At 43.3% G+C, this 22,555-nt stretch overlaps 1 protein-coding gene across 1 annotated transcript in view; it reads right to left on the minus strand.

The window, feature by feature from the left end:
* Nucleotides 1-14,997, minus strand: part of LOC147629813 (26S proteasome non-ATPase regulatory subunit 7 homolog A-like) — a 58,959-nt gene extending 43,962 nt beyond the window's left edge. Inside the window, exon 1 of the mRNA XM_086811347.1 lies at nt 14,681-14,997. Within this exon, the coding sequence (XP_086667473.1) occupies nt 14,681-14,867 (187 nt within the window). The 5' untranslated portion in view covers nt 14,868-14,997. The remainder of the gene's footprint in view (nt 1-14,680) is intronic.
* Nucleotides 14,998-22,555: the final 7,558 nt, after the last annotated feature.

Genomic DNA, 22,555 nt, shown 5'->3' on the forward strand with positions numbered 1-22,555 from the left:
TTAAATCTTGGTGTATTTAAGTGTATTGATTAGCATTGTGTTCAACCAAGTTGCATTGATATCAGAGCATACAGTTCTCTTTGACTTCAATCATGAAAAACGATCACCGCAAACACTAGCTATCTCTACACTTAGAACACTATGAATGTTGGAGATGCTAACACAAGAGGCGAAATGCGTACTTCCAGTGCTTTATAAGAAGAGCAAACTCATGTGGTGCACATTAGGGAACAGGAACATGTAGGACAGCCGTCCCATGGCAAAGAGAAAATGCTAGAAGAAGAGTCCATAGCCTTAAGGGCTAAACTTACTCGTATGCAAGCTCTTCTTTATGAACAAGAAGAAGAATTGAAGATCTACCGCCGCGAGGATCCATTGGTACATGATCATTTTGAAGGCCAAGAAAGCTGAATCTTATATGGATCATGCAATGGCAATGATTGCTCAAGAGTTGCACATGCAACCAAGGGATGCAACGCGTGCATACTTGGCTCGTACCGAGAATGCCTGTGCAGCAAAGGCAACCATCCCACATGTCTTGGTATCCCCACAGATGCTCGAACAAGAACTTATGTCTAAGAGGATGAATCCTCATGCTATTGGAGAGGAACCATCAACGACTTCACGCCATGCAACAGGACCTTATGTAGACCGTGAAGGATACAATGTTTATGGTAGTGGTCAAAATGTATGTCAAATGCCATTGCCGGCTAAAAATGTGCATACACAACACATGCAACATGGACTATAATTTTCTGTTGGTGCAGGTATTCCGCATCTCTCTCATGCCCTTGAGTGTGCTCGTGAGGAAGAAGCTATGGGTGAAAATGCACCAGTGTGTGTTGAGGAGCCAACCATGCCTCATGCTTACAGGGCACATGTATCTATGCCTAATGCATCACCTTTTATTCCTATCATGATGCCAGTCAAAGGGGCTGTCCCAATGGACAAACATGCGGGAAAACATGTTGAGATGTAGACTAATGCATCAAAGTCTCGTGACTTCAAAGCCGGATACAAATCTGTGAAGTTTGACGCATATCATGAGGAATATGATACATCAAAGGCCCTTGCTTTTATTGCCCAATTTAATATTGCTTTTAGTGATGAGGATTTCACTCAGAAATCCATGATCCAGCATGTAAGCATGTTCATGAAAGGCACTGCTGCTCATTAATGGCTCATGGAGAAGCTCTCACCAAATCCTGTTAGATCATGGGAAGAGTTCAAGGAGAGGTTCTATGCCCAGTTCTTGCCTCCCAATGCATTGAATGCGATAACAATGAAGTGGAATTAGGTGAAGCCAAATGAGAAGGAAACAGTGAATACATATGTGCAAAAGTTTTGGAAAGTGCTTTTGGAGGTGTCTCCATTTATGCATATGTCACTGAGACGGAAAGAAAGAGAAGGTTTCAATCGGGATTGCAACCCGTGTACAAAGCGGGACTACAATGTATCCTCGTCACACCTTACACCAACTAATTGCAGCCGCCACTGCCACACCGAGCAATTGGAACTCAAGTTGAGTTGATCCGATAAGGCTAAGCCCTCATTCCAAGGCAAAGAGAGGCTTGTCAAAAACCTGCAAAATAATGGACAGCCACCTAAAAAGGACCAAAACCAAGATAAAAATGGAGCAAAGGCTGAAAATAGGTCTACCAAGAAGCGTCCCTTCCAAGTGAGAGACTATGGTCTCACTCCGAAGCAGAAAAAGCAGTATGTGAGCGAGGGGAAATGCTTTACTTGTGGTAGCACTGAGCATATTGCAAATGCATGCCCAAACAAGAAGCAGCGTGATAATGCGAATGCATCAAAGCCCAATGTGCATATGGTTCCGGATGTGCAGTGCAACACTTCACATGATAGCAAAGACAGGGTTGTATGCACAAATACGGAAGTGTGTGCATAGAAAACCTTATCCCATACATAACATCATGGCATAATACATAGCATCTGACAATACATAATCATACTTTGAAACCAATGAATCAACAAAATGAAAACCGATACAAAACACAGCACTAGGGGTTGAAGTTGGGCCAGCCCCCCCTGAGGTATCTTTATTACCAACAGAGTGTTCCAGTACAAGAGAACGGGTGCCAGAGAGTAAACACTCTTCAGACTGGCACCAGATACATCCGGAATATGATGAAAACAAATCAAACAATTGCCTAAGACTTCAACTCAGCCTTCCAAGAGTTCCTCGGGCACAACCATACTCTAGTACGTGATCACACCCTCTAGCAGTAGTGTTGTCCCGAATAACCAGCCATGAAAACCTTGCCTCTGGCCACCTGAAGGTTCCACCCTTAGAGCCACAGGCTTCACATAGGTTTAGATATTGTTTGCCTTCGAATTTGTCACGAAGAACCTTGCTGAATTGGACTCATGAATAGCACTGTTTCAGCCCACAAACATGCTGTCCAGGTCACCCCAAGAGATGATATGGGTGCCCTCTTGTTTGCCTTGAACCCAAAGCCTTCAGCGCATCAAAACTCAGCCCTGAAACCTGCTGTGCAGCAGTCGACGAGACCTGTAGAGAAGCTAGAAGTAATAGCCTGCTTCAAGGGGGAGAGAGAAGAATTCACTTGTGTCTGTAGCAGCTATGGAGGGAAGCACCCAGCTATGTATCAGCCCAAGAAGGAGTCGACCAGCCCTTAGAGCTGTTGTGCATGCCAAACTGACACCTGTGTGAAGTCCTAGGGTGTTCCACCTCCAAAAACAGCTCAAAAGGAGGCACCTAGCTACTTTTCGCCTCTCCCTCCTAGAATAGCAACTCGTGGAGCTATTATTGCTTGGTGGGCTGCCCACTTTGAAAAATGGCCAAGTTTCATTAGAAACTGGTCCTCTTGATGTTAACACTTTATAAACTATCCGCCCAAACTTAAGTGTATGTGAACACTTTATAATCAACAACGAATGCTCACCAGGGTGTCCACCCTTCCATGAGACTTCATCAGCATGCCAGAACTGTATCCACCCTTCCATGAAGCCCTTCCACATGCAATGAGCCATGCCAAAACTCACACCAGGATATCAATCCTTCCATGGAGCGCTTCCACATGTAACAAATCATGCCAGGAGCTCACAGCAGAATCTCAATCCTTCCATGGAGTCCTTCCCCATGTAACAAACCATGCCATGAGCTCACACCAGGATCTCAATCCTTCCACGGATTCCTTCCACATGTACTAAACCATGCCTAGAACACACACCAATGTCTATACCTACCCTTCCATGGTGTTCCTCCACATGTGTTTAGTCAGAAATATGACATTCTCCCCGGCTTCTAATCAATTGTCAACAACTGAAAAGTGGCCAAATAAACATGTAGAAGATTCGGATAATCCTAGAGGTAGCCTTCATCTACCCATTTTGCATCCACAGCGGGGTAGTTCTTAAACTTCACAAGGAACCTACGAATAAGCCTGCCACCAATAGCTCTCCGTTCCTTATGAAACACAATATGTTCCGGTTGAAGCATTTCTTCACGCTCATCAATTTCAGGTTGGTCCTCAATAACCGGCTCAAGCAGTTCAAGACCCACATATTTCTTGAGGAGGCCAACATGAAAAGCATTATGTATCCGCCGGTGTTCAGGCAAAGCAAGCCTAAAAGCCACCTCATTAATCCGTTCCAACACTTGAAATGGTACCTGGGAGACAACTTTGGGCACTTGCCTTCCTTGCCAGGTTGCTTCCGAAGGCGTGCCTTCTCAAACTTAAGAAGCACCCAATCACCCTCTTTGAAATCCACTTGTCTACAATGTTTATCTACAGCTTTCTTATGCTTTTCCAAAGTTCTTTGTATGGCTGTCCGTACCTGTGAGAAAGCTGTATCCAAATCTCTAACATACTCATCCGCAACAAAGATTTCATCCTTCGTGCGAAGGATAGGTGAAAGTACTTCCCTACCATAAACAATCTCAAAGGGTGCTTTCCCAGTGGAGGTGTGCACCGTATTGTTATAAGCAAACTCCACGAGAGGCAAGTACTTCTCCCAATCTGGTTTCCGCTCAGCCACATAGCACTTGAGCAAATCAAGTAAAGCTGAATTTGCAATTTCACTCTGCCCATCCGTCTGAGGATGATAAGCTGATGAAAAATTCAGCTTTATGTCCATATTATCCAATAAAGCCCGCCAATACAAACTTATGGTTCTCGGATCCCAATCTCCCACAATAGTCTTAGGCATACCATGATGCTTAAAAATCTGGACCAAGAATATTCTCGCCATGTGCTCAAGCTTAATATTCTTTCGCACAGGAACGAAATGAGCCTACTTACTAAACCTATCAATGATGGTCCATATGGCGTCATTTCCATGCTGCGTTTTAGGCAAATCCATGGCTATGGACTCCCATGGCTGATCCGGAATAGGCAACAGTTGAAGCAAACCGGGTGCCTTATGCTTGTCAAACTTCACTTTCTGGCAAACCATACATTCGTGCACATAAACATATGTCTTTGCGCATGTTTGGCCAAAAAAAGTACCTCTCCAAAGCCTGGATAGTGGCAAGAATTCCTCTAGGTCCTGCATAGGGCGGTACATGGCATTCATCCATCACCTTAGCCCATAAATCCTTATGCACACAAGCGCGATTTTGCATCATCAAATATCCATCCCGTATGCAGGGCAGCCCATGGGCCATGACATTGGCCCTCAAGAAGCCCATAACATGATTGGCCAACAATTATAGGACATAAGCATTGTTGCTCATCCTCTAGGAGGCAAAGGCCCAGTCCACCAGCCCTTAGAAGGCATGGACTAGCTGTCGGCCAAGCCTAGGCAGCTAGTCGGCCAGCCCGAGGGGCCTTCGCAACAGCCGGCCAAGCCCTGGGCAGCCATACTACAAGCGGCTATGCCATGGAGTGTAGTTCGCTCGAGAAGCGCGGGAGTGGGAGTGCATCGCTTGACCATGAGCACAATTAAACATTTCGGGATTTAATCACAACCATTAAACAATCCACAAAGCTGAAAATAGAAGTTACACATATAACACCGCATAGAGGCCAAAATGGGCCGACCCCCCCCCCCATCCGAGGAGAAATATATATATACCTAGATGAATCCAAGAACATGTCCAAATTCACCTTTTAGAAACGTGCATGTTATATAGTCATGCCACATGGTAGTCAACCCACAAGACTATATAACTATCAACTCCATTATGCATAGTATGGACTAGATACTACGACATCCCCACTAACGTCATCAGTGCCCAATAGTGGGTATAGAACTCTGTATCAAGATATGCTCTCACACACGCACTCCACACACACACACACATAAGAGTATATATTCACACAAAGCCCTTTGTATACTGAGTTTCTATCAAACCTTCGAAAATGCACAAACATGGGAGATACTGGATTATTCATATACAACCATAAACATGTCCTTCATCTAATAAGGCTATCCAACATGTCCTTCCATAGGCGCACAAACATGTATAACAACCCATAGGAGATGCCGGATTATCCATATACAACCATAAAAATGTCCTTCATTCAATAAGGCTATCCAGCATGTCCTTCCATAAGCGCACAAACATGTATAACAACCCATATGGCTCTTCCACAAGCACATAAGCCTGTACAACAACTTGTATGTCGCATCCATGAGTGCCAAGACCTGTAAACCATCCCATGGGGCTCATCCATGAACAGATAAACTAGTGTATTTCTTTGTATATCACATAAAACCAAAAATTTCAGCAAGCTTTAGGACTATTTTGCTAAAAAACAGTCATCCGGGGTGTGCAAGATGGTGTAGAGTAGTGAAAATCATCTTCCCCAAGCTGGATATGGCTATGGTGGGCTTAGAAATGAAGAGAAATTGTGAAAAATCAGAGTTTTCAGCCTCCAAAAACCTACTTGAAGCTCAAACTCGCCCAAGAGATAACTCTCTCATATTCAAATAAGCAAGAAAATGCTACAATGCCATGTGTAGAGCTAAAATTGACAAGTGTGGGGACACTTGTCTCACTTTTATCCTCTTATCTACCACATGTCCCAAATCCAAAGGCCAAAAATTCCACAATCTTCAGCTCAAAATATCCCAGATGATAGCTAATTTCACAATGGCGCTTTAACAATCCTTGATCTCTGCCAAATTCCGGAGGTAATGACACGAACAAAAATCCATCGAAGATTGCCAAAAATAGGAACTTCCCCTAAAATTTAGGAGATGATCTCTTTGTATTCCACCACATGAGAAATACATGTAAGCACCATGTAGAAACCCGTTTCATCACTTGATCTCTCCCAAATCCTCAAGAGTTCGCCATACATACTTTCCACTTGACACTTGAGCTTCAAAGCCCATTTCTGTGTCCAAGAAGCCGTCTCGAGTGCTTGGACCATGCTAGAACACTTGGTCCTCTGAATTGGATAATCCTTGTTACGACCCTGTGTTTTTCTCTCGACAGTATGCAGGTGGGTGCGGGGACATGGTGGACAGTGTGAATGGCATTGGTTTGGAGTTGATAAGAAAACCCATGTGTGGACAACCCCAAGTGTAAAGGGGACAAAAAGAATTAAAGTTTAAAGGTTTTATAACCTTTGGTGGTTTTATAACCTTTGATGATTTTTAAAAAAAAACTAATTTGGAGGATGCGCCTTTTTGCTATTGCTATTGTTTTTGCTTTTTAGGAGAAAAACGGGCTGTTTTTGAGGCACCTCCTTATTGTTAAAAAGAGAGAGGGTGGAAGAGACGATGGTGGGGTGCTTCTTCTTGGATGGCTGGTCGCCAGGGATCATAGGCGACACAGAGCTGCAGCGCAGGGCTTATCCTTTCTCTCTTGGTGAAAAGCAAGGCGGGCACAGGAGGGCTGAACTACAACTGCACATGAAGGGGGGGAGGGGGGCTTCTTTTGGCAAAGATGGGGCTGGTCAGGCTGCAGCACACACGCCTTTCTCTCTTTCTCCTTGCAACGAACACATGGTCTGCACTGTAGGAAGTGGACTGCTCACGGTTGGGCTCTCTTTGCAAAAAGCAAGTGGCGCGCACAGAGCTGCAGACAGGGTTTTGCTCTCTCTCTCTCTCCTCCTCGCTTGGCACACGGGCGGGTTGGACTAGAGGCGCACAGGGCTGTCCATGCTCTTTGAGAGAGGTTGGCTACAGTAGAACTGCAGGAGAGCTGCAGCACATTTGCTCCCCTTATTGGCTACTATCGAGCTGGCTTCAGGAGGCGCACAGCCAACACGTGGCACAGGAGAAGACGGGCTGAAAACTCATCTCTCTTCCTATCTCACGACCGGGAGTCTGATCCTTGGAGATTTGCTTCCCCGAACACACATACGCGTTCGCTGTTTCATCAGTGTTTCGAATGGCAACGTTTTCTCTTACTAGACTCACCTGTCAGGATTTAGTTCAACTGGACATTAGGAGGACATGGATGCAGCCGACTGAGGAGCTGGGCACGAAGATGGCTTTCTACAGAGAGCATTTTCTTCAGCTCACAGCAGATGGTTTTGTGATCAGACCCAGTTACATGGATGTACACTTGTCTCATGCAGTACGATGTGCTATTGGTCAGATTCGCACATCCTCACATCAGCTTGAGATTGAGATTGGCCGATATAGAGGTATACCAGCTGAGGCCAGGATATGTCGAGTATGCCATGGGGAGCCAGAGACAGAGCTGCATTATATATGCCATTGTACTGCATACTATGAGATACGAGGTCGTTTCCACTGTTTATTCAGAGAGGGTTTTGGACCACTTTCCAGAGTCATGGGGTACCAGGACCAGAGGTGTTTGGGATTGTTCTTACTTGAGCTGCGGAGATATAGAGATAGCCTGCTTAGGCGCACAGAGAGCCAGACTCAGAGGCACATTACAGACTTCTTTAGTCCAACCATCACTGCGCCAGATGGACCACAGCAGCAGCAGGACATGGATACCGCCCACACTAGCGGTACACTGATTGATCGTGCGATTGAGCTTGGGTGGTCCAGACGCCCACCCCTATAAGGGTTTCTGTTTACCTTCCAGATCCAGTTTCATTTTCTAGGTGCCAGTAGTATCATCTTTATTTTTCATTTTCTAGTTTTTTATCCAAACATTGTATCAGACCCACCATGATGTAACTTTTTGGTCTCATAGGTCATTATGGCCTTTTGAAGACGTTAATATAACATTTCATTTCATTTCATTTCTCCTCTTCTTGCTGGCTCATCGTTGTCTTGGAGGTTCTCCTCTGGCCCTTTGTGAGAGGAAGGGTTTGGCGGCTTGGAGAGCAAGAACAGGGAAAGCTCCGGGGCTGTTTTGGACGAGCTTGTGGGCTGTGTTTACAGCTGTATGCATGGACACTTGGCTGCGTGTACAGCAAAGATGTATCCTAGGAAGAGACAGGAAATAGGCCTATGGTTTATGGGATACAGGTCTTTAGTTTCAAGTGGAAACAAGACTTTGGTTTCATGTGGAAACATGTCTTTGGATTCATGTGAACAGGTTATCGGTTTCTCGAGGAGATTAGTTACATGCAAGCTGTGGTTATAGAGAAGGACATGTGGTTTGGTACAGCCCTACTGCTGTTTGGGAAAGGGGTTGAGGGATCCAAGGTAGAGATGGAGAATACCTTTGGAAGCAGGGAGGTGTTGTACAAGTGTGCATTCTCTATGGTATGCTGCGCTGTAATAACGAGAGTTCTCTTTTGGAAACAGATTAGAGTCTGATGCAAAACGCAGATATGAAGAGAGAGTAGAGTGAAACCGGCCTCTGATAGAAAACCAGAGTGCGGTAGACTAGCAGTCACTCGTCCACTTGTAGTCTAGATGTGAAAAACAAAATTGATTGGAGCTAGAGTGCCCAAATCTGAAAACAAGGCGACACCTGTTGGCCCCAAAGCTTGGCGCCCCTTGCGGTATTTCTTTATTCAATTAAAATAATATGAATGGCTGAGTACAACAAAAATCAGCCAAGAGATTACACCTGTATGTCCAATCTGACGGCCCACAAATCCTTCTTAGCACAGAGGATCTATGCACACAGATCTGTATTCCACAATAACACACTGTGCCTCCCTCTGATCAGCCAAGACCACTAAGCAGGGCAGCCATGGGCATACATCTGGCATAACTCAAGTGCATGATACATCATCTCAGCTCATACATACATATGCTGTCCAAACTTTGTCTCAACCCTTGTCAATCTGCCATACCCCTCCTCTCACAAGGGGCCAGATAACTCATATCTGCAACAGACATCAAGCAGTAGAAAGAGAGATAGATGAACAGAAACGGAGCTTACCAAATTCAGCTCGTGAAACAGCACTGGAGGAAGCAACAGCACCAATCTGTACTTGCAGGCACTTGTATCCACAACCCTGCTTCACCCATGTGCTTGTACTTGCCTGTACCCTCCTCCTGATGTTCACTCTTATGCTGTCCTTGAAAATACAGATCTGAAAATCAGCACTGTACCCGTCTGTACCACCTCGGGATACGTGCCAAGAGTTGTACTTGCACAAACAGTCGGCTGTCCACACTTATACTCGCCTGAATCTGAATATTCAGTTCTGTCCAGCACCTGTCTGCACCGCCTGCAGCAACTGTACTTGCTGTACCTGGCTGTCCGTACACTGTACGGCCGCCGTACAGTACTGTACTGGCTGTGTACTTGCTGGTACAGCCTGCACAGGACCTGTGCGCAGAGAATCCAGCAGAGAAAAAGGCGTACAGCAGCTCCTGTGTGTGTAGCGTGGACCAAGAAAGAGCCTGCAGCCTGTCCGTACAGGGCGGTACGGCTGGTTTGCACAGGGAAAAACAGCAGCAAACAGTCTTCAGCAGTCGCCCTTCTCCTTCCACTTCTCCACGCTTGTGTACATGCGCTTGAAGAACTCCACGATTCCCTCTTTTCCAAAAGCTAGAGAGAGAAAGAAGAGAGAGATACACTTACTCCAAAAGTGGAGTGACTCTCCTCCCCAAAATAATCCCTAGGGCCCCAAACTTTAATAAGTTCCCTAGGGCCACTAAGGCCTAGGGGCAAACTTTAATAAACATTAAAGTTTAATGTTTCTAGTTCCCCCCTTCACACCTAGGGATGTCCACACATCTTAAACTCTGTCCGGGCACCCCCCATGTGAATCATAAAATATTCTGACTCTGCAACCACCATGCCCACACTTGTACTGTTCCATTTTCACAGGGCCATGACATTAGAGAGAGAGAGTTGTGCTGGAAATTCAGTATATTTCATATGGTACAAAAAGGGTACTTTGCTACAGCCCTAGGCTGCCTTCATAAAAGGTGAACATCACCCAAAACAGTCCTAGTCTAAGACCCATTCTATGAGGGAATGAATGACTACAACAATGAGCTCATGTGCCTTTTATAGGCCTCTTGGACCAAAGGAGATCTGGCCGACCGACTGGACAAAAAATATCATATCCTTGATGCGCCTGCAGCCGCCTCATGGTTCAGCCGACAGCACACTCCTTGCAGCCGACATCATCCTCTTAATGTCCTCCATGCCTTGCTCCAAGTCCACACTAGCCTCTTCTACACTTTGTGCTCCAAAATCCTAGTTCTAGTTATCTTTTACTGGTTGCCTCTTCTGGACTAGCATCTGGATATGTCCATGGGCAAACATGCACATGACATCCCCCTCTGCTAAACTTGATGACGGGATTCCAGCCTGTTCCTGGATGACTGTCATCATCCCAATCTTTTCCCGCAGTCCCTCTGTCATCCATCCATCCCTGGCAACCCTTTTCTCTGAAGTCCCGGCCCGGTTCTCCAAACCACTCTGTCTCGGACGAAGATCTATGCAGCTATTCCCTCTAGTCCACAATCCATTCTTGCCCTGACTCTGAACACCGTCTTGGTCTTCATTCCTGAGAAATGAGTCTGGCACTCTCACATCACCCTTGGAGGATAATCCTCCCTTGGGACTGTTGCCCGAGAACCTATCTGGCTCACAGGACTGCCATCCCCTTTGGCTTTGTGAAACACCACCAACAAACCTCCCGGGAGCTCTTCCCGATCTGTGTTCTTTGCCTTGGGCTTCGTATCCGTGTACTTTCCTGTACCTTGGACCTGTACACCATCATATGGGACTGATTCAGTGTTTAGCCTTGCTGAGCCTGATGCTCTGATACCAATGTAACGCGCGGAAGCTCTGGGAGTCTTCTTTCAGCCCTAAACACTCCTGCAAACATGCTGATGCAAAACGCAGATATGAAGAGAGAGTATAGAGAGAGAGATGTGCTGGAAATTCAGTATATTTCATATGGTGTAGAAAGGGTACTTTGCTACAGCCCTAGGCTGCCTTCATAAAAGGCATCACCCAAAACAGTCCTAGTCTAAGACCCATTCCTGTGTCCACACACATTTAAAAAGGGGCTAGACATTTTCTTTTGGATGGTGCCCATAAGTGTTAATTATGTATTAAGGTTTTATAACCTTTGATAAGGCTTTTGCATGGAACATTATTGGAAAATTTCCCACGTGTGGCGGGTTGGTGGATTTTCTCTCTGCATCGCCTCTTTCTCCATCACCTCCTTGCTGCTGGCTGTATCCGCCTCCTTGCTGCTGGCTTCCTTGCTGCTGGTTGTACCTGCCCTTTAGATGCCTGTTGTACCCGCCTGTACCTGCCCTATACCTGGCTGTTGTACCCGCATGTACCTGCCCTGTACTTGGCTGTTGTACCCGACTACTGCCCACGCCTGTTGTACCCATGTGCTGTACCTGCTGAACTCGCCTGCAGCTGCTGCCCCAAGTACTGTACCTGCCCACCTCTACCTGCTGGCTGCCCCTATGTACCTGTTGTACCTGCTGCAAGTACAAAACCTGAATACTACCTGGCTGGTTGTACCTGCACACATGTGAAGTACCTGAAGTGCTTGATTGTACTTGCTGCAAATTGTACCTATTGTACCGGAATTGTACTCATTGTACCAGGTGCTCTCATATTTTTCTCATTTGTATAAATCTGAAATTTGCTAATTTAAATTCAGAGAATGCTTTAAGTTGTGTAGTGCAGGAGCATGGCATGTATATTCTGACCATGTTCAGGAAATTCTTCCTAGTGTGGCTAGTATATTTTCCTGTGTGGTGTTGTTAACCGCGCTCTCAGAGCTTCTGAGAGCCAGTGAAGGTTACTCACCAAGGAATTTGGGAGCAAAGCTCACTGGGGAGAACCAGGCCACGTTCCCTCCGCGGTGTACTCCTTAGCCTGCGTTAGTACGGGCGTGCCTGTTGGTGCACGGTCCCGAAAGACCAATAAAAGGCAGGTGTCCACCCAGTGAAGGTGGGAATGAGCCTGTGATTTGGGGATACTCCGACCAACACCTCTTCATCGACTTGAACCATTTTTATTTGGTTGTTTTCACTCCCTTGTGGAGAAATCTGGCCAGTCACGCCCATGACACTTGTACAAACATAAATACTCCAAGACATACAAAAAGTATTGAGGGGGGGCCGGCCCTTTCCAGCCCCAGTGCTAGCCATCTTCCCCTCTTATTGCAGCCATTGTCAGAGCATGGAGAAGCATGAGATATTTTTTGCAACAAAGGCTTCCTAGGTCTTTGGACGAGGTTGACCGACAACCTATTATGTGGAACGAGTTCATTAGGGATGAGGCAGGTCGGCCACTTGGTGCATCTCGTTATATGCAATGGTCAGGATGGGAGAGATGCGCATACACAGTTCTTGCTTGGAAGACCTTTAAGAGTCTTCCGGAGGATCGGAGAGTTGCATCCACTCAGCATCTTAGGGGCTCTCGCATTCATATTGATCAGATTGATGCAGCTATTCCGCTGGAGTGGCTTTCTGGGACCTTTCACGGAGACTATCATCCGAGTTGGCTGGGAGTTTTTTCGAGGATAGGCATACCTCTGCAGGTCATTGCTCTACCAGACCAGGAGGATACAGATTTCCTCATGTATTCTATCATGCCTAGTGGGAGATTGAAGAGATGTATGGAGGAGATGATACCAAACACTAGGCTTAGTCCAGTGAGGATTGTTGGTCGCTCGAGGAAGCACTAGTTCATTGACCCTTCTCCTCAGATAGTGACTCATGGCTCTTGGTGTTTGTCGCTATATGGTGGCAGTCCTATCAGATATCTTCAGTGGGATCCAGGAGAGTGGGAGTGGATTGATGCCTTCGATCCTACATTGTCTACGGGGGTGCAGCATTGCACAGCATATTTGGGGTCTTGTAGCCCAACTTATGGGCAAATTGAGTGGCCAAGCCATGCATGTGACTTAGGGGCAGTTGCTTGGCTCTCCCAGTCCGGTCCGCAACTTTTTTATGAGGGCAGTGGTAAAGAGATTCTGTTTTCGTAGAGGTATTGCCCAGCATGGTTTATTGCAGGATGTTCCTCACTCTGATTATACACCCCCTAGACAGAGGATTGACACCAGTTGGGAGATTATTGCCAGTATTACAGCATGGCAAATCTGGAAAGCTAGATGCACGGAGGCTATTCAGGGTGTCCAGATTTTTGGGTCTCAGTGCATTAGTACTATATGGGGTGATTCATCTATGGCTATTTGGGCTCGCATTCAGGGGCCCTCTCGTTCTGCACAGGCGAAGCGTGTGATATTTATGCGGGAATGGGACCATGGCATCTTCTTTTCCTCTAGTACCACAGGTCTTACATGGCATCATGATGCTCCTGAGTGGTTGAAATCACCTTACATATTGGGGTGATTCTATTCTCTTCCGGCTTATAGCTGTGATTGTTGTATGTTTTTCTCATACTTAATAGAAGTCTCTTTTTGAGAAAAAAAAAATGGAAATGTCCTCAGTGGATAGGAATGTTATGTACCTAGCACTAACCCTTGGGCTTAGGGATTAATCCAGCAAGGGCAAGGAAAGCAGGCTTGGATGGGTGGCTAAGGCTCAGATTTAATAAGTCCAAGGTTATTGACTATTTATGATTGGATTGTTATTTATGGCAGCAATAAGCCCTATATAAGTGAGTCTTGGATTATTATTGATTTAGTGTGGTCTGGACCTTGGACCTGGACCAAGAGGCTTACTCCTTCCATGGACATGGCAGATCATGTTGGTAAGGCACTCGAGAATTGGAATAGCCATAAATGTGTTGGGTCCCCTGAAAGTAATTCATATACTTGATTTGACTCTACCGCCACCATCGTAATCCTCCATTGGTCTACAAGATGTTGAGCATAGTATCCATGAGAGAGAAATGGTGCGTAGCATTGTCTATTGCAATGTGTTTGCTTTGATCACATGATTAAGAAAATATTAGAGAATGTTTCTTTTTACATGGATATCCTCTCGGCATCATGAAACTTCTCTCTCTCTCTCTCTCTCTCTCTCTCTCTCTCTCTCTCTCTCTCTCTCAGGGAAACTGTGTAAAACCCAATTTTATCTGATGAGTGCTAATAATCCTCCTCTTCTAATCATGTGTGCATATGGGAAACCTCCATGAGGAAAGCCCTGATTCAGGACCCATTCTTTACTGAAAGATGTGTGCATTGTTTTGCATCTAGCATTTCACCTGATGCGCTCTCACAGAGAACTAATTTACCTGAAACCCTAGCAATACAAATCCTAACTCTAGCCCATGTGCAGCGAGCCAGAAAAATACTAATCATGGCACCCTCCATGTGCAAACTAAAAAGATGTGTCATTTTTGTTGCGTCTAGCAAAAACAAGGATTAAACCGGTACCCTGAAGGTTGTGAAAGGGGCGTCCTGACCTGCGTAGCTGTTGGTGACGTCCACCTGCCCGCGGAAGGTGGCTCCGAGGAGGACGCCCACGACGCGCTTGCGGGTTTCCTTGGCCATGCGGTTGTAGTTGTCCACGATGCTCAGCAAAACCAGCGGGTGAACCACTACCTTCTCGACGGGCCTCTCCCCTGCGTGGCTAGATGTTACCACGTCCATGTCCTACTGCTACCTGCTCTCTTTTCTTCTGCTCTTCTATGCTTATGGGTCCGGCGGAGCTCTTTCCCGAAACAAGAACCGACGCAACAAAGAGAAGAGTTTCCGGAGCAGCACGTTTTCCGTATCAGTCGCCCATGTAGAGTTTCGCTTTCAAGATTTTTTTTTTTTTCAATTTATATTCTCCTTCTACTTATCACATATATATTTACCATTAAATAATATTCACTAGTCCTGAATACAAAGGATTAAAAATCAGAATATCAGAATACAAAGGGTCAAATGAAGGGATTTTTTCTTCTTATTTTTTAGAAATCAAGGATTTCTTTTTTCTCCTCTCTTTGTTCCTTGGTTGTCCATGGTTAATATGTAATAGATAAAACCATAGTATTTAAGCTTTTGAGATTAGCAAAACAATGAATTTAATTAATAGGCACCAAAATAACATTTCGGTGCTTTATTTTGTGTTCTATGTCTATTCACTTAAATTTTGTTCTGTATTAATTAACGAGCCACGTATAAACCTTAGTATATAAGCCAATGTCACTAATAAAATTATCACAAAAACATTAAAATAACATAACAAATCTTCATCAAAGTTTTTAAATGAAATTCTTTAAACTTCTAAAGTTATCTTTTTCCTATTATGCATTGAGTCATGGGTTCTTTGCCTAGGAAGTCCTCCAAAATTTGAATATTTTGTAGTCATGGGTTCTCTGCCTAGGAAGTCCCCCAAAATCTGAATATTTTGTGTTTCCTTTTATAATGCTCCATCATTCTCTCTTTATCCTACTTGAGCAAGGGGGTTGTTTTGGTATGCTAATGTAGACTCTCTTTGTCTCCCGAGGCAGGACTTGACCTCTGAATAAACCATGATACATGAGCTTCTTAGCCATGCTTTTATGCCTTTGAGCTATGCTTATGAGCCTATAAGTCAATAGTAGTGGGGAACATGTCTTGTTTCTTTACTAGTATTGGAGTATAGAAACTATTGAAGGACGCATCAGCTCCATCACTCTGAAGGGGGATATTGGGTATTTTAGAGTTAGTGTAAACACCCTCCATGGATGTGAACAACCCTTATTAAAGTCTAGGTCAGAAGATAAGGCTTGATGCTTGTAAAGCATGTACTTATTGGGAGGTTCTCTAAATACTAGAGTCTCATTTGAGTTACGTATCATATTTCTCTTGTTCTTGTAGTTATCATCTCTCTCTCTCTCTCTCTCTCTCTCTCTCTCTCTCTCTCTCTCTCTCTCTCTCTCTCTCCAGACACACACACACACACTCAACATGGCTATCTTCCATCCACCATAGTTATGGCTTAAACCTTCATCCCTCTCTTTGCACATGTTCCAGGCACCATGAATGCTAGCATGATTAAGGTTCCTAATCCTAATTAATGGTGTTTGTTAATGTGGTTGAGTCTTTTTTTGATTATTTTTTGTTGATTTTAGATGCTTCTAAGCTACCAATTCCAACAATGTATAAACAAAAGTTAACTTTTTGACCCTACTCCACACGAATGAATCTCAAAGCTTATGTTTTGTTGGAGTGGTCAAAGTGCATATTACACTTCTAATCACAAATGCTAAGCTATTTCTTCATTCAATGCAACAAAATCACAGCCTTGTGGACTTCGAAGTCATGTAAATCATCAAATAAAATGCAAATAAGCTTTAAAACAAAATGAAACACAACAAATCTAACACATCCAAAGTTCCAAAACCATATGTTATTTGGAGTGTAACCCTCCTAATCAATAATGGGCAATATTGGGTGGTCCCAATAGCTTAAAATAGATGGAAAAATGGAGTTAATCCCTAGGCTAGTCCCTGATGGCGCTAATGTTCAAGTCAAGGTCTTACCTTGGCATTTGCTAAAACAAGTGTCTTTTGTGCTTTGTTATATAGCCACATAGTGTAACTTCCCATGTGGGTGCGCTACCTCGTCCATTGCATCCTCACTCTGTTGTCAACATAATGCTTCCATGGCTATGGGTGTGAAGGTACAACTTCAATCACTGTGATGGAGTTGAGAAGAAGGTTGCCTACACTATGGATTAATCACACAAGGAGGAGAGGAGAAGCTCATACAAGAGAGATCCTATAATCAAGCCATCAAGCAAGCAAGAGTGTAAGGAGACGAAGGAGAGCTCACAAGTATTTTATTGCAAGGGAATGAATGTGTATTGCTAAAAAATAAACGTGGGCCACTATAGTTCTAGCCTTACGCAAATATGTATATGAGGTTTGTCATTTTCCCATCTGGCATTAAGCCAAGGTAATTCTGCTTTATAAAGTCTAGTGTCGTCTACAAAAGATGGGCTTCCATCCGTGGATAAGATAGCAAAGTGCCTTATGATAGGTAGGTCATGATAGGTTAGGCTAGTGAAACCATGTTAAGCTGCAAAGTGCCTTATGATAGGTCAAGCTAATAAACCATGTTAACCTACAAAGTGGTTAACACCCTCATATCTTTTTAATGGTGAAACCCTAATCAAAATCCAAAGTCTCTATTGATCCTACCATAAAATCCTATGAGGAGGTTTTTGATATGGAAAACCTCTACTTTAAGGGTAGCTTACCCTTATGATATCCTCATAAGATACTTATCCAATGTCTTGAGCTGTAGAACCAACTCTTCTAGGTACACACCACCATCTTTCTCTACTTGTTCATAAGGGTAGCTTGCCCTTATGATATCCTCACAAGATACTTATCCAATGTCTTGAGCTGTAGAACCAACTCTTCTAGTAGGTACACACCACCATCTTTCTCTACTTGTTCATATGACAAAGGCAACTTAGACCTCAGTACCTACCTTACAAATTTAAAGGCTTTTGTTTAAGAAAGGAAACTCAAACCTCACTACTTGCCCTACGAATTTAAGGCTTAGTTGGTGAAGGTGAAGAACAATGCTTATGGATTGAACCAAAATAATGAGAGGAAGCATCATTTATATCAACTAGAGAGAGAGAGAGAGAGAGAACGCTTCTATGCTTCTGGTGTAAAGAAAGAGAGGCTCTATTTTGTATAATTCCATAAATAAATAATAAGCAATGATAACATGGCTCTATTACCAATAACACAACTTTATTACCAATAACACGACTCTATGACCAATAACACGATGCCATATGTATTAATGTTGTGGCTTTATTCCCAATTTAATGTTATACTGTCGACACAAAAACTATGAAACCTTTATTTCAAATTAAAGAAACGTTCAAAATTGAAGGTTTTTTTCCCCACAATCTATCAAACATTGAGCTTTTGAGACTTTCAAACTTTAAAGGTATTTTTTAACCTTTGTGTTCATTAATCTAGCCCTTATGTTGATAGAGGATACTAATATATTTTTTAGCACTTTCGTTATAGTAGAGAACACCAAAATATGCTTAACTTTACCCAAAGAAAAAGGTATTTTTCCTAATTTTAAAGTCGTGCTTACATCAAACCCCCCCTCTCTCTCTCTCTCTCACGCACGCACGTGCTTGTGCGTGCACATGCACACGCGCGCGCACACACACACACACAACCTTCAAAAGGAAGTGGACACCACATAGTTGGATGAAGTTTTTAGCTCTTCAAAGGAAGTGGACACCATGTAATTGTATTAAGTTTTTAGCTCTTCAAGCTGGCATCAAAGGACTTCTTAATGGGTGATAGACATTAACAAATGTGACCAATGCCACATCAAACAACGATTAAATGGGAGGAAAAAGTGATACCTTACATTCAACATGAAAGCAATAATCATGCAGTGATATCCTTCAAGAATAAAGAAGATCATATTACAACCCTTTAATAATCTCGAATCAACAAAGTTGCAAAGCTATTTATAACAGAAGAACAAATTGGTGCTATGCTCACAAAGAATTGTAAATTTTTTTTTTCCTAGAAGATCATTGACATGAAGGGAATTTTAAGATGTTTTTGCTTGGAAGTACACTAACATGAAAACAATGACATTAACAGAAGTCTTCCAAAATCTATGAAACACATCATCCCTCTCCATGAAGCCTCTTCATGAAGGTGCAAAACCATTATCCCATGTCTTACATGGACCACATGTTGGAAAAAGAGTCAATCGAGCAGAGGATTACAACTTTTTGGATGGCTTCTCAGCCTAGAACCAAGCGACAATCAACCCAACTGACAAATACAAGACATCATTTACTCTAGAGTGCGGGACCTATGCTCATTACGTCATGTGGTTTAGCTTGACCAATGCCCCCACCACCTTCCAATGCTTATTGTTTATTGCCTTTTTAAGGATCTCCTCCAAAAAATCCAACAGATATTCATTATGATGACCGTTGTGTGCACTCAAAGTGGAAAAAGCCTCTTGCTCATCTTAGGCTTGTTTTTGAAAGACGTCGACTCTACCATATCTCATTGAATCCACTCAAATGCTAATTCTAGGTTAAACACAATGTCATTGTTTGAGATTAACTCCAAAAATGGTATTTTCACAAACGAGAACAAGATTAATGTGATCCTTGGAATTACCGCCACACCCACCATGGCATCATCGATTGATGAGACCAAACTTTGTAAGAGCATGAACAGTGGTACCCTCCACACACTTGCAAAGTTTGATCACCAGGATGACACGACAAAGAGAGAGAAAACCTTTTTTTTAGAAACTTGCATAGAAAACATGAGATAGAGCACCACATTTTGCCCGATGTCATCCGATATCTCCCACACTTGCAAATTTTGGGTCATCATTAGAAGCTGTTCGAGCATGGGGGGAGAAACAAAACCCATATTTTGTGTGTTTGGGCCCTCTTGGAGAAATCCATGTAGAAAACATGAGATGGAGCACCATATCTCACATGAACAACTTTTGATACCCCCCACAAACTTATAAAGTTTGGTCTCACAAATCAGATGTCATTTAAACATGAGGGGAGAGAGAAAACCCATATTTTGTTCCCTCTTGGAGAAACCCATGTAGAAAACATGAGATGGAGCACTATATCTCACATGTACCTAGAAGACTAGTGATTAGAAAAGCTATTTTACATAAATAGTCCTGGCTTTCTTACAAATTCTCCTTCTTATAAGTCTCCATTCCTTTGCTTTATTTCATTTTTGATTTCTTCTTTGCTCCATCTTACCTACTTTCCTTGAGTCCTGGCTTTCTTACAAATTCTCCTTCTTATGAGTCTCCATTCCTTTGCTTTCTTTCATTTTTGATTTCTTCTTTGCTCCATCTTACCTACTTTCCTATTCAAGTCTTTTGCCTACTTTCTTCGACAGTTTTTATTTATTTATTTGATTAGCATCCCTTTTCATTTGGCAAGGGTGAGGTATCTATTTTTGGTCCATTAGTGAGGCTTAAGAGTAATGTCATTTAGGGCCTTCAAATTCATCATAGGCTTCTGAGTTCAAGGTGGAAGGAATATCCTATTTATGGTGTGGTGTTTGGCAGTGGTCATGGGGCTCCTTGAATTCTTCAATTTTTGCCTTACCCTTTGCTAGGGTTTCATATGGGGTTTTTGTGGTGTTGGTAGCTTTATGTTGTCATTTCCATCTCTCCTTGGTCTTTTTATGGCGATTGAAGAGCTTGGGGTAATGTTCGTGTGACTTTAAGGACCTAAATGCTTTTGCTACCTTCATAATACCCTTGGGACACTAGAGTACCAAGTACCCACCATCTTTTGGTAGTTCTCCTTTGTCGGGGTTGTCCTCTTTGATGGGTTGGTTTTGACTACATTGCCTTGGGTAGCCAAAGTTTTGTGTGACCTTCACGCATAGTACCCTTGGGTAGCCAAAGTTATGTGTGACCTGCATAGTACACTTGGGCTTTCAACAACTTCTTTTTGATAAACCATGTTTTTGGTTTGTGTTTGGGGCTCAGTATTTTGCAATGTGGTCCGATGGCAGCAGGTGGTGTGGTTATTACTGACATATGCTGGACCTTCCTCTTGGGTAACTAGATTTTTTTCTACCCTCCATAGTAATATTGTTCCTAAAGCATCTCTTTTGGTACCCACCATTTATCACTCCCATCATGGAAACATTCATGTTGTTGGGGGCTGATGGGTGGCACACCTACAGTTCTGATTCTACGAGGTTAGGAATGTTAGAATTATCAGTGTTAGTTGGGTTAGTTCTTGGAGAGTCCACTTGTGTTGAGGGGGTTATTTTTACCCCTATGGTTAAGTAAAGAACAAACTTCTTTTTGAGCGACATGGTAAGAATGTGGGTTGCCTTTGGAAGCTCAATGGGTTCTAGCACATCTTTGATTGGATAATGGTCCACTAGTGTTAAGATTTTACAAGATATGGGCTCCTCATCTATCATTAGAACGGTTACATGTCCTGAGGCTAGTTGCAAGGTAGCGGTTTTTCATGAGTTCCTTTCTATTTAGCATTGATTATGCCCCATCCATCCTCATCCAAGAAGCACTTCTTCACGCATGCTAGCTACTACATGCATGGTATAGAACATCCCTTTCGAGGGATTATTTCCAAAGTGAAAACATGGTAGTCAATGAACCCATGCATGTGGTTTTTAATGCGTTTACACCTTCTACTTGTGCTTCCACTTGCACTTTTGTGGGAGTCAATGATGATTTCTATAGTGCACACTAGGTCTCATGATGGGACATTAAGTTATGGCTAGCCCCCCCAGGTCGAAGAGAGTGCCAGCTTTTGTACTAGACCCGTGTCCGTGTGGTCATTCCATGCTAAAGTCAGGCGAGCTTCACTTCCCAGGCTTCCTCTTCCAGGTCAATGACTTAGGCCACGTTAATGGAAATGTGGTAGTTATGCAACTTGTCTTACCTGACGTTAGCTTCATGGTAGGCCTCACATTTTATTACAGCCTCTTTTATTTTTTCTTCTTTCTTTTAGCGTTTATAGTTAATGGGCCATAGTAGCATCTAAGTTTGCTACTGTTGAAGAATCCTTCACAGTATTTATAATTAATGGGCCATAATGGCATCTAAGTTTGCTTTACCATTTTGAAGAATCCTTCCATCTCCACACCGTCAAGTGTGTTAATGCATGCGGATCTTTAAGGTGGGAGTTCGCACACTAGGAATAGTCCCATTCCCTTGTACTTTGGTGTTAACCCTTACCGAAGACCTCTAAGGCGTCAGTGTCGGCCACCATATCATTTTTGCCTTCTTTAGGCCATAGGTGCTAAAATGGCTAAAATTCTATGATGCTAGCTATAGGATTGGCGAGCTGCAAGCATTTAGGAGGTGAGTGACACCCCCCAACTATGCTTTGTGTTTATACCATGGCTTATTGGTTTCTTGATTGAGCTTCCACGTGCTCTCGACGAGGAGGGCAGTGAGGCAGAGCCCCATGATAAGAGTAGTTTCCTACGCCCTTCCCATGGTGTAAGGAGTTACCCCCACAAATGGCGCCGCACTGCCGAGGAATAGCTCCACCACATATAGCTACAATGCATTTTAAATGCATTGTGAATGGTGTAATTCTATTATATTTGTGGTTTTTTTCAAGAATGGAGTAGAAATGAAATCTCAAAAAACCTTTGATCTTGTTGCATTGTTCTTGTTTTCTATTGCATTTTCTTTTTATCTTAAGAAATCTATGTTTAGTTTTTCTTGTTACCTAAAACTGTATCTTTTAATTTTTGCAATTCCTATTTTGGTTAATTTCTGTATTTTCTATTTTTGTTCATTTTTAACCAAAAAAACAATAATTTGGT

This window comes from Cibotium barometz, chromosome 17 (assembly GCF_041138505.1).
Source record: "Cibotium barometz isolate CiBa-2024 chromosome 17, ASM4113850v1, whole genome shotgun sequence".
Taxonomy (NCBI): domain Eukaryota; kingdom Viridiplantae; phylum Streptophyta; class Polypodiopsida; order Cyatheales; family Cibotiaceae; genus Cibotium; species Cibotium barometz.